This window comes from Trachemys scripta, chromosome 15, assembly GCF_013100865.1.
Source record: "Trachemys scripta elegans isolate TJP31775 chromosome 15, CAS_Tse_1.0, whole genome shotgun sequence".
Taxonomy (NCBI): domain Eukaryota; kingdom Metazoa; phylum Chordata; order Testudines; family Emydidae; genus Trachemys; species Trachemys scripta.
This window is the reverse complement of record NC_048312.1, coordinates 30376855-30388975: the sequence shown is the minus strand read 5'-3', so window position 1 is coordinate 30388975 and position 12121 is coordinate 30376855. Positions and strand designations below refer to the sequence as shown.

The 12121-nt window shown below is 57.9% G+C and overlaps 1 protein-coding gene across 2 annotated transcripts; it reads right to left on the bottom strand.

Annotated features, from left to right (window-relative positions):
- Nucleotides 1–2076: 2076 nt before the first annotated feature.
- On the bottom strand, nt 2077–11899 carry NEFH (neurofilament heavy). 2 transcript variants are annotated; one of them, XM_034791419.1, is made up of 5 exons: nt 11074–11899; nt 6414–6613; nt 4884–5008; nt 3540–3936; nt 2077–3497 (listed from the first exon to the last, which is right to left on the bottom strand). In XM_034791419.1, the coding sequence occupies exons 1-5, from the start codon at nt 11876–11878 to the stop codon at nt 2694–2696; spliced, it is 2331 nt and encodes a 776-aa protein (XP_034647310.1). In that variant the 5' UTR covers nt 11879–11899; the 3' UTR covers nt 2077–2693. The 2 variants fall into 2 exon arrangements, with proteins under 2 accessions (XP_034647310.1, XP_034647309.1); XM_034791418.1 differs by having other exon boundaries at nt 2077–3936.
- Between the last annotated feature and the right edge of the window lie 222 nt (nt 11900–12121).

Below are 12121 nucleotides of genomic sequence, written 5' to 3'. Positions count from 1 at the left end.
TCACCTCTTTCATTACAAACTGAGCACTGCCCGTCCGCCTTGTGCCTGCTGGGGGGTGGGGGAGAGCCCCAGCCTTGGGGATGGGTTCAGGAAAGCGGCTGATTTTCCAGATCGATGGTGTGAACCCATCAAGGGCTGCCAAGGCTTGGCACCACCTCAGTCCACTGTTAAAATTAGGTGAGGCATTTAACCCCTTCAGGGACAAGCTGTCGCCAGGCAAACTCTCACCACCTGGCCACAGTGCTGCCCTGGGAAGAAAAGTCGGGCTATAGGGAACAGCCCACCTTGGAAATTGATCACTGCCGTCTATCACCAGCACCTCCAGGTTTTCATCACCTGTCCTGTGTGGGTGGAGCTGTCGCTCCAGGCTTGCTCGCCACCTTGAAATCTGAGGTCATGACTCCGGAATTCTGCCTACTCTGGTTATCCCAGCTCGCTCTCAATTCTGTCCGGCTCCCCTTCATTTCATAACAAAGAGCTTGTGTTACTGCCACCATATGGGGGTTGGGGGTTCACTGCTGATTTGTGAGATGTGCAAGGACTCCTATTGCGAGATGCACAGGTGGCAGCAGATCTTGGTCTGGGGTCAGACCACAGAACTGGGAGTCCGGAGTCCTGGGTTTTGTTCCTCACACTGCCACGTGGGACCTTGGGCAAGTGATTTTATTGCTCTGTGCCTTGGTTTCCCCATATGTAAAATGCGTAGAGGAAGAGGGTTTAATGGTGCTGACCAACCTTTGGAAAGCGCTTTGAGATCTTTAGTGGGGCATGGTGCTAATGTGCAGTGCTGCTCTGTGCAAGGCACCCCACCAGACCTTGTGGGGGGAAGGGAAGAATGGCCCTCCCTGTGGGCTGCCTGTAAGGAGGGTTTTATTAATCCCTCAGGGACTCACTCCCCTCTCGCTGAGGAGGCTGGTGACCTGCGGAGGGGCAATGAGTTCCCAGTGTCTCCGTGGGGCCGAGCTCCTCCATTTCACCCCATCATGCCTAGCGTCCCAGGCCCCAGTTCTCTGGTGCCTCCTCTGCAAAAACAGCAGCACCAGCTTCTCTCTGATCAGCTCCATGCTGGCCTGTGCAGTGTGAGGCAGGTGGCACGGGATTCCCACCCCTGCACACATAGGCAGGACACTAGAGCATTTCCTGAGTTTATCCCACATCCTGGCCTTTGCTGGTCCCTCTCTCGGTTCTGGTCTCCCATGTCCTGGTGCCCATATCTCCTCTGGGCAGGGAAGAACAAGGGCCAGGCAGCCAGCTCTGCATTGCAGTGTGGGACTGTGCTTATGTTGTAATAAACCAGTCCCCGGAGACCCCTGGGATTCTCACTATTAAAAATCCCTCTCTCTCCTTGATGCTGGAACACATCCCTGTTGCCACAGAAGCCCCTGCCCATGCTGTGGTTATGCATGAACATGCCATATCTCCAAGTTCTGCACACAGGCAGCCTCATCCCACAAGCAGCGTTTCGGGCTTGTCCTTTTGTTCATCTGAACCTCTTCAGCTAGTTTCCTCTCTCCTGGTGGCAGCCTTGAACCCATGGTTTGTGGAGCTGTATAGGCTCCTGCAGGCACTCCCCTCACACAGCTGGCTTCCTTGCCGGGGCACCTTCTCCAGTGCCAGTGGCTGGGGCACAGATTGAATCCCTTACCTCTCCCCCTCTCCACATCTATGCAAGTTGGGCTTCCCACACTTTAAAGGGGGGCTTGCCAGAGCCGCAGACCCCCAAACCATTGCTAATACTACTGGTGAATGCTTAAGAGCGGTGGACCACATTGTGGAAGGGAATAGATCTATCCCATCTATTTTTCATGGTCAGCCTTTAATTCAACAGCAGAACTTCCTTCTTTAGTGACCAAGGCCTAGATTCTCACAGGTAGTTAGGTGCCTAACTCCCATTGATTCCAATGGAAGTTAGGAGCCTAAATTCCTTTGAGCATCTGGGCCCAAGTCCTGTCATAAGGACCAATGTCTAAGGGTGATTGAATGGGAACTCCTGCTGTTTGTATCAAATCCTTTCTACAGTGGTGAACTGTGGTCCTGTTGTCCCAGGGAAGGAACTGGCAGAGAGGAGACAGAGAGTAGTTAGTCTGTAAGCATTTTATTTCTTATTGCACAGAAGCAATTGAAAGTGGACTTGAGTTTGTATAGTGCACTTCTTATTTCTTTGTGTGTTTCTGCAACTAGTGTCTATCCTGCTTCCCTTTAAGTCAACCACAGATAGTGCCGTCTACAAAAGGAGGATTTCAATAGTTTCCATTTGTAAAATGAAAAGGCATTTACAACTCTGAGTTTCCTACCTTACTGTACTTCTCCGCAGCGTAACAGAGCTCTAACTGTTACATTCTTTATTGCATTTGTCCATCTATTGCACATATAGTAAATAAATGCACTTATTTGGAAAAGGGGCAGGGTTTTTTTATAATTCAAGTGTTTAAATGTGGCATTCTGCGTGTATCACATTCTGCTATTGAAGCTATCATAACATAACATCATTGGTGGAGGCTCGGGTACTGGGTTTTGATTTCTTTCACATAAACATATTGCTAACGTGAGCTCCAGCTCGGAGGCGGGAGGGCACCCACCATCTAAGCAAAATCTCTTCTTGTGAAAACAAAAATATAACTGACCACCTGGCAGGGAGAGCCTCCGAGTTCTCTTTGGTGGCCCATCTCCTCGCACATCCCAGCCTCCGCTCTTCACTTCTCGCCTTTGTTGTCGGCAGCAGCAGCTTTCTCTGTGGGTTTGCCTTCTTTTGGGTCTGTGCTGGAGGACTTCTCCACTTTCTCTGCCTTGGGCCTGGTAGCCTTTGGCGTGTCTTTGGGTGCCTCTGCCTTGGGGATCTCCTTGGTGTCTTTGCTGGGTTCTGTCTTGGCAGCCTTTGACTCTTCTTTGGGTTTAGCCTCAGCTTTGGGTTTCTCCTCTTGGTCCGTTTTGGGCTCAGCCTTCTCCTTTTTAGGTTCTTCCTTCTTTTCTTCAGCCTTCGATTTCTCTGCTGGTTTGCTGGGCTCCTTGGCCTTGGCTTCCTTTTCCTGAGGTTTAGGCTCAGGCTTCTGCTTAGCAGCTTCCTCCTCTGTCTTCTCTTCTTTGGGTTTTGGTGCTGCTTTGGCAGGCTCCTTCTCCTTCACCTCTTTCCCTTCAGCCTTTACAGCTTCCTTTTTCTTCTCCTCGGGGGCAGGGGGCTCAGGCTTGGCAGCTTTTTTCTTGTCATCTTCTTTGGGCTTCTCCTCCTCTTTCTTCTCTTCTAGCTTAGGCTCAGGTTTGTGAGTCTCCTTCGCTGGGATTTCCTTTTTCGGCCCCTCTTTCTTGCTGTCTTCCTTCTCCTCCACTTTTGGTTTGGCTGGGGCTTTCTCCTCTTTCTCTTTCGGCATCTCTTCTTTTACAGGCACCTTGGTTTCTTTTTGGGGTGATTTGACCAATTCCTTTTTGGGGGTTGCTTCTTTCTCTGGAGGCTTGGCCTCACCCTTCACAGGGGGCTTGACCTTCTCTGGAGACTTGGCTTCCTCTTTGGTGGGGGATGCAGGCTTCTCTGGAGATTTGGCTTCTGGGGACTTGGCTTCCTCCTTCATTGGGGACCTGGCCTTCTTTGGAGACTTTGCCTCCTCCTTTTCTGGGGACTTGGGCTTTTCTTCTTCACCTTCCACTTCTTCCTCAGGTTCTTCCTTCTCTTCCTCCTTTGCTTCAGCTTCTTCCTCACCCTCCTCTCCAGCTTCCTCTTTCTTCTCGGCCTCCTCTTCCTCCGTTACCTCTTCAGTCACCTGGATTTCTTCTGTCTGCTTCTCCACAATCACCGTTTCCTTATCGGACTTCACCACTTTGACTTTCTCCTCACGTTTCACCTTCATGTGGGTGGAAATGCTGGGGGGTTTAGGGGGTGTCTCAGGGAAGGGGAAAGGTCCAAGTCCAAACCCGATGCGACATTCCTCTCCTTCCAACAGCTTTCTGTGGAGGGTGAGAGAGACAGGAAGGATGTCAGAGTCCACTTTGCAGCTCTGACAATGTTACTGGTAAATCTTAATTTTGCTTTTGTGAACACTTGGGTCTGACCCAAGCCCACTGAATTCAATGGGAGTCTTTCAGGTCAGCGCAATGGGTTTTGCACCAGGCCCTAAGGACTCCCTTGGGGGCCTGGTTTCTGTTTGACATTCACCCCTCCAGCTCCTTGGAGGGGGGCGTATTTTGCTGTTCACAGTATTTTCCCCAGGGGGGCTGGGGCGACCAGCTGTCCATACAAGCCTGCTGTAAGATTTCATCCCCTTGCCTCCGTGTGCGTGCTGTAGCTGGGGATAGGCCAAGGAGCCAGGCACAACCTGGGGCCTGAGCAGCTTGTTGCTTAAGCTATTGGTTCCCCTCCTGCCCTAGGGCAGGGCCATCTGCGTACTCAAGTCTATTCTACACTGCAGCTGGGAGATGTAATTCCCAGTTCGGGTAGACATCATATCTACTAGCTGTGCTCGTGCTAGCCAGTTAAAACAGCAGAATGGATGCAGCGGCACAGGCAGGGGCTTGAGCTAGTCATCCAAATGCAACCCCATCGGAGAGCCCAGCAGCAAGCCTGTCCTGCCACCTGCAACACCATAGCCTCCCTGCTCTTTTTCGAGTGCTAGTTCAAGCAAAGCTCGCACATGTCTGTCTTCCGGAGCTGGGAGTTCCAGCTCCAGTGGCGATAGTCCCAGCGAGATGAGGGTGGTGGCTTGGCAGAACTGCTCAGGAGAGGCTGTTCAATGACTTAGGGTGGCCTCTGAAAGGAAGTGGGGGTGATGATACTGATTAGTGACAAGCCCCCAGGGCGGGTGTCTATTTTGGGTGCTTAGCTTTGGATAGTTCTAAGGAACTTGCTGAGAGCTGCCTCCATGAGCTCACCTTTACCCCTGCTCGTGGCTCTGTACCTGTAAGCAGCAATTTCTATATCCAGGGCCATCTTGACATTCAGCAGGTCCTGGTACTCGCGGAGCTGGGCTGCCATCTCCCACTTGGTGTTCCTCAGCTCGGTGTCCAGCTGCTGGATGGTTTCCTGGGGCAGAAACACAGTTAGGGCTGCGGTCCAGGCTGGACTGCCCCAGTTCCCGATTTCCACTTGTCACAAGCAAAGCAGTGACTGAGCTGCCACTGTGCACCTGGGGACACCCTGGCGTCCAGTACTCATCTCTCACTGCCTTCCATACTGCAGTGCTAGCTAGATGTGGATGAGCAATTCACTGGGCTCATTCTCGCCTGGGTAACCCCTGCACTCAGATAGTCACGTCTTTGCTAGGTCAGAGTTGTCTTCAGATTAGCCAGGGACTGTTCCCTCTAATTGTTTATATCCATGTGCAGAATGAATTGTGTTATGTGCACCAATAAGGAGATGATGTGTGGCAGGGTGGGGCCGAAGGGTTCCAAGTGCAGGAGGGGGCTCAGGGCTGGGGCAGAGGGTTGGGGTGCAGGGGAGTGAGGACTCTGGCTGAGGGTGCGGGCTCTGGGGTGGGGCCGGGGATGAGGTGTTTGGGGTTCAGGCTGCAGCAGGGAGAGAGGACTCCCCCCGCCTCTCCCTGCGGCAGCCCTGCATGCCCCAACTTGCTCCCCTCCCACCCCCTACCTCTCTCCTCTCCAGGCCCCTGTGGCTGTGTGCCTGCATGGCCCTTCATAGCCTGCTGCACAGCCGCACAACTCAGAGAGAACTATCCACCCCATCTCCCCCACGTGGTGAGGAGCTGCTGTATTGGATTTGGCTTGTGATAGTCTAATGAAAACATCAGGAGTCATATCCCATCCCACCAGCGAGTGGTGACTGAGTCTCCCCACCTCTCACAGAGAAGCAGTTCCCCTTTGGTGATAACTTGAGGTGCCATTATCCCCAGTAGATCTCAGCATGGTCCTAAATTCCCCGAGCCCCGAAAGCAAGCCTGTTCTCATTCTTAGTGAGTGCAATGACAGGGCATATTCTAGGACACAGCTGGTGATTCAGGGCTCCTTCCTTGAGCCATTCCACCATCAGGTGCGTAAATCCTGTTTAGGGATGCAGAGGGATTGTTTGATCAGTCGCTCTGGGGGTAGATCAGACTGGTCAAAACCTAAGAGGGGCTGGAGTGTCTCTCTGAGGCAGAAGGAGGCAGAGACTGGGACAGAGAATGTTCTGCAGGGGAAATCCTAGAAACAGCCAAGCCTGGGAGAAGCTTCGGCTGAAGTGTACAGGTTGGTGGTGTTTGACGTACCAATCAAGTCAAGTCCCAGGAAAGCGGGGGGGGGGTTGGAGTCTACCCAGTGTGGGTGACTCTGCTCAAAGCCTGGAAGTAATTCCACCTTCCTACAGCTAGGCTGCCATGCCTACTACTTTGGCTGTGCCACTTCCCACCCCTGCACTTCTGGGGAGAGGGTTATACAGGCCTTGTCTGGCATGGGCCACCAGCAGCTGGGTGGTGTCCTCCGCTGCATGTTACCTGATAGGACAAGACATTAGCATGATGACGGTCTTCTATGTCCGCTCTCTGCCTCTCTAAGGATTCCTTGGTCCCCTTGAGGGCTTCAAATTCGGTGACCTTGGACTGGAGCTGCCGGCGGTATTCTGAAATCTCCTCCTGAGCAGAGCGGATTGCATCCGTGTTCACCTTGGCAGCTTCTGACAACTTGTCCAGCCTCACTGCAGTGGTAGATGGAAAGAGAGATCTGGAGAGAGGAAAGAAGAGAGAGAATCTCCTCCTTCATTAGATAAATCCTATGTTCTTCTACGGCACCCTTCCCTGTAGTGTCAGAGTGCCAGCCATTCAGTCCCACCTCCCTCCCAGCTGAGGTTCTCAGAGGGAGGAGGTATCCTACAGAAACCTCCTGCAGCCCTGCATTTGCTCACATACCCAGCACTAATTTAGTTTGTGCAATGCTTCTTTTCATTGCAAAGAGCTGGGTCCTTGTCCGTGTAAGACTAGGAGAAGCTAAGGCTGTCAGAAGACAGTTACCCACGATGGAAGGAAATTCTCCAATGCATAGGACCATGTGTCCCATTTTGGTCAAGACAGTCCCTTTTTTATACCCCGTCCCCGCTGTCCCAACTTTTTGACAAAACTGGGCATTTGTCCAGTTTGCTTTTGCCAACTGATCATCAGCTTTGTCAAAAAAGTGGGGTGGGACCACTAGCGGAGCATGGAGGAACATGCAAGGGGGCAAGTGGCAATGCCAGACCAGTGCTGAAGGGAGGGCTAGGAAGAGTAGCTCATGCCAGCCAGCCTGCCCCACATGTAGGGGAAAGAGGGGGGCCTCGAGCAGCCCCATGCTCAGGCAGGTGGCAGGAGGGTGGGTTCAGAGGGCCAGCCCCCTGCGCAGAAGGGAGGGTGGGGTCTCAGATAGGCAGCAGGGAGCTCGGGTCAGCTCCAGGCACCAGTAAGGAGGGGGACCTGAAGCCGGGCCCGTGCAGGCTGGAGTCAGGGAGGGCTTGGGCAGCCCCGCATGCAGGGGTGTGGCAGGGAGGGAAGGGGGCTGGGGCAGCCCCGGGGGGAGAGGGATCTCAGCCCAACCCCATGCTAGTGGGAGGCAGAGAGGGCTTGGGCCAGCCCTGCACAAAGGGAGGGCCCTCAGGCCAGCCTGGGATTGTCACCCTACCAATGCAAGCCTAACATTCAATCCACTCCTTTCTCTTGCAACATTGTCACAAAACTGATTGCTTTAGAAAGCTGCAAGAGCCCCACTGTCGAGACCAGTTTGATCAGAAAATCCAACTCCCTGAAAGCACAAGCTATAGTCCTTCTCCTTCACATGTTAAATGACTATTGTACTTGAAATTAACCAAAAGGCCATGGAGAACCTTCCTGAGAGGAATCGCAGGGCTGAAGATCTCAGAACTGGATTAGCCTTATTAATATTCTTCTTGGAAACTTTTCCATCTTACCCTGCACCACAATGTTGCAAAACAGGTGAGGAAAGCCAGCACAAGTCATAGAATCATAGAATCTCAGGGTTGGAAGGGACCTCAGGAGGTCATCTAGTCCAACCCCCTGCTCAAAGCAGGACCAATCCCCAACTAAATCATCCCAGCCAGGGCTTTGTCAAGCCTGACCTTAAAAACCTCTAAGGAAGGAGATTCCACCACCTCCCTAGGTAACGCATTCCAGTGCTTCACCACCCTCCTAGTGAAATAGTTTTTCCTAATATCCAACCTAGACCTCCCCCACTGCAACTTGAGACCATTACTTCTTATGTCATCTGCCACCACTGAGAACAGCCGAGCTCCATCCTCTTTGGAACCCCCCTTCAGGTGGTTGAAGGCTGCTATCAAATCCCCCCTCATTCTTCTCTTCTGCAGAAGAGTCACCCTCAGCTGACGTGCAATCTCAGGCTGTCACAGAAGAAAAATGCTGCAATGACACAGCATGCTTTCAGGGGCAGTTTTCTGCTGTTCCAGGTAGCTGGTGGGTCCTCTTCATTACAAGGATCTTCCAAGAAGGATGTTCCCCAGATGCAACCCCTCCCTAATAGCATCAGGAAGTAAAGGGTTTGCACTCTGGCTGGCAGATCCGCCCCACCAGTGTGAGCTAGCGGGCTGAATAGTGGGGTCATGGGCAGCCATGACAGGGCAGCTGCGTCTGAGACTCCAGGGGGCTGCTGCCTGGCAAAGGCTAGGAGGGCTGCAGAAGGCTCCTCCTACTCTGGGCAAGAGGGCTGGGGGAGGTCAGGTCAGTCTGTTGTAATCTCCTGGCACCCAGGAGTGGCAGGGGTCTGAAGGAAGCTGCACCTCTGGTGGGAAGAGAAGATGATCGTGATACAGGGGCTCCAGAGTCGGGTAGCAGAATCCCACACCCCCATGAACACCCCCCGCCCCCATGTACACGGCCACGCCCAGAGCTGGGAAGGGACAGCGAGGCTCGTATCCTGCCCTGGCAGCCGGCTGAAGTCAGGCTCCCAGGGCTCTGCCATCCGCTGCGCGCTACAGGAGCAGACAGGCTGATGTGAAGGGGCCTGGGGCTCTGCTGCGGAGGGATCCCGGCAGCCATACAGCGCCGCTGTCTGCTCGGGCAACTTTCACCCCCACCGTCCCTCGTCTGGCTTGGTCGGCTCAGACTGCAGGCCCGGGGCCGGGCGCGTGGCTGTACCGCGCTGCGCACCGGGCTGTACGTAGCCAAGCCCCGCCTGCGCCTAGCCGGGGTTTGCGCAGTGCGAGGCAGCTGCTAGGGGTTGTGAGTATCTGCGCGGCTGGGAGCCTGGCGGGCCCGTCTCGGGAGCCCGGGGCCGGCGCTGCATCCCCTCCAGAGAGAGCGAGGCGGTGCCAGGGCTGCAGGAGACTGACCAGAAGGGCCAGGAGAGTCTGGGCGATGTTCCAGCCCAGGCAGAGCTCGGACCACATTGCGGCTAGTTCCTGGGCACCGGCACCGAGCCCAACCCAGGCTGCGGAGCCGGACCGCAGGGGGGCGGGTCCCGGGCAGGGGGTCCCGAGCAGGGGGCCTGCCGCTGCTCCTCTCCCGGGCCGGGCAGCGCTGCGTTACTGAGCCCGGGGGCAGCGTCAGGGCTGCCCCATCCCGCCTCAGCCGGAGCTGGCTGGCTGGCGGCGGGAAGCAGTAGCCCCAGGGCCGAGGCTCCCCAAGATGTCTGCTCTCCCCGCAGCGCGGCCCTGCAGCCCAGACAGGGAGTCGGGCGCACGCCCGGGCCGGGACACCGGGGCCCTGGCCGGACCCGCCGCCGGCTGAGGCGCTGTCCAAGGTGCTGCTCCGCGCCGTGCCCGCCCAGCGGCGCTTTCCACTGACTCTCTCCAGGAAGGCTGGAGGCGCAGCTCGGATCCGCAGCCGCCAGAAGTCCGGCTGCCCCAGACCCGGGGTGATCTAACCAGCGGGGCGCATCCAGGCAGGCAGCCCCGGGACAGGGAGCAACCTAACGAACCAGGGACTGGCTTTGGGAGCCCCAAGGGCACAACGCCACCCGGATAGCCCTGGCACAGGGTGTACGGGGCCTTGGCACCCCGCTCGCCCCTGCCCGCCAAGGGCCGGTTCCTGCATTGGCCCCAAGCAGCGCTCCGCCCAGGGAGCGACACGAGCGCGTAACCCCCTCTCCTCAGTGCAGAGCGACCGGGGCGTGGGGCGCACTGGGAGCCAGGCAGGTCAGCAGCTGCAGCGCCCCAGGTCCGCACGGCCAGTGCTGGGCGCCTGATTGCGCAGCTCCTGTCCAGCCCGTCCCAAGGCGCGGGGTGTGTCTTAGCCTTGCCGGGTTGCCGCTTTACGGGCATTGACTCACCCTGGAGGAGTTCGGGTTGTTCTGGCCTGATCCCCAGGTCCCTCGGCCCCCTGCCGCACCCCCCGGGAGACTAGAGTGTGTGAAATGGGGGGTCCGCACACGGCAGAGCTGGTCTCTGGGTAGCTGGGCCTGGGGAACAGGCCAGCGACGAGTCAAGAAGGCTCCGCAGCGGGGTGTGGGGGTGGACGGGACTAGATGGCTCCAGGACCCACCGGGGTGCGGTGCCATCGCTGACTCCTCGCCACATTTCGGAGCCCAAGCAGCCGGCTTCGCTGTTCGCAGCATCCCTGGGGCGGGGCCGCGGGAGGCCTCCAGCACTTCCTCCAGCCAGGCCCCGCGGGACAAGCCGGGCAGACCAGGCAGTTCCGGGCGGCTCTGACTTCGGGCTGAGCTCGCTGCAGAACGGTCCTGACTCAGCACAGACTGCGGCGCCGGCTGCTCCCATCTCGTGCGCGGCCCTCCCGGCCCAGGGAGAAACACCCCCCCCCCCCCACACACACACACACACACGGCCTCTCCGCGCTCTGCTGCGGGGAATGGGGCGCCCCAGTCTCTGCAAACTATCGAGGCGAGGTTCCGCAGCACCCCCAGCCCTGCAGAGCAATGGGGATGCCGCTCCCCACTAGCTGCCTGGTCCCCCCATTCCTCCTTCCTGGACAGCTATAGGGGTTGGAAGCACCGTAACCCCCACTCCTCCCCGCAGCGCAAAGGGGTCTCCCCAGCCTCCTCCCATAACGTACCCTCTCCCCTCCCCGCAGCGCGAAGGGGTCTCCCCAGCCCCCTCCTCCCTGCCGGCTATGGAGACAGGGGATACCGTAACCCCCTCCCCTGTCCGCGGCGCAATGGGGTCTCCGCAGCCCCCTGCACTGAGGAGACCCCTCCCCTCACCTCGGAACCACTCCTCGGACTGCAGCGTGTGCTGCACCGCGTGCCCCTCCAGCTGGGCTCGGATCTCCTTGAGGGCCGAGGTGACGTCGGGCTTGGCGGTGTCGCGGAACTCGAGCGAGGCCTGGCTGGCCTGGATCTGCAGCAGCAGGTCGCTCACCTCCTCCTCGTGGATGCGGCGGAGGAAGAGCGCCTCGTCCTGCAGCGCCTGCGCCTTCTTCTCCAGCTCGCCCTTGGCCAGGCTCGACTCCTCCGTGTAGCGGCCCAGGGCGCGGGCGGCCGCCTCGGCCTCCTCCCGCTGCCGGGCTTCGTCGTCCAGCCGCTGCCGGAGGTGCTGGATGTCCTCCTCCAGCCGCTCCAGCTCCAGCTGCAGCTGCCCCTTCTCGCTGCCCAGCCGCACCACGGCGCCCCGCATCTCGCCGATTTCCCGCTCGTAGAGTTCGCCCAGCGCCGAGCGCCCGGCCTGCTGCTGCCGCAGCGCCGCCGCCTCGCCCTCCAGCTGCCGGTTGCGCCCCTCCAGCTGCCGCACCTTGTCGATGTAGCCGGCGAAGCGCTCGTTGAGCGCCTGCAGCACCTCCTTCTCGGAGCGGCCGCGCAGCTCGCCGTTCAGCGACTCCAGGCTCTCGGCCGACGAGCCCAGCTGGCTGTACCCGCCCGCGCTGCGCCGGAGCGGGGAGGCGGCGGTGGAGCCGCGGGACCAGGACTGCGAGTGGAAGCCGCTGGAGGCCAGCGAGCGGGAGCCGCTCCGGGCGCTCTCCTTGCGGAGCGGGCTGGCCCCGAAGAGCGCGTCCACGCTGTAGCTCAGCATGGTGCGGGCGAGGCGGGCCGGGACACTGCGGCAGGCGAGGGGAGCCGCCGCTTATATAGGGCTGCGCACACGTCCCCTCCTTACAGACAGCGAGCCGGGCAGGGAGGGGGCGTCTCCTCCTCCCTCGCCCCCCTCGCCGGCTGCGCCGCCCGTTGGGGGGGGGGGGCGCAAAGGCAAGAGCCAAGTGCCAGGTGTAGGGGGGGAGGCCAGAGCCCCAAAAGGATCCGGAGTTAGAACAGCCCT

Bases quoted from the DNA above. Each gene is read 5' to 3' on its own strand.
- NEFH (XM_034791418.1), bottom strand. From the start codon at position 11,878: ATGCTGAGCTACAGCGTGGACGCGCTCTTCGGGGCCAGCCCGCTCCGC. The intron at 6,614-11,073 runs GTGAGGGGAGGG...CTACCACTGCAG, and splicing joins GTCCGAGGAGTGGTTCCGAG to TGAGGCTGGACAAGTTGTCA. The intron at 5,009-6,413 runs GTAACATGCAGC...TTTCTGCCCCAG, and splicing joins CTAATGTCTTGTCCTATCAG to GAAACCATCCAGCAGCTGGA.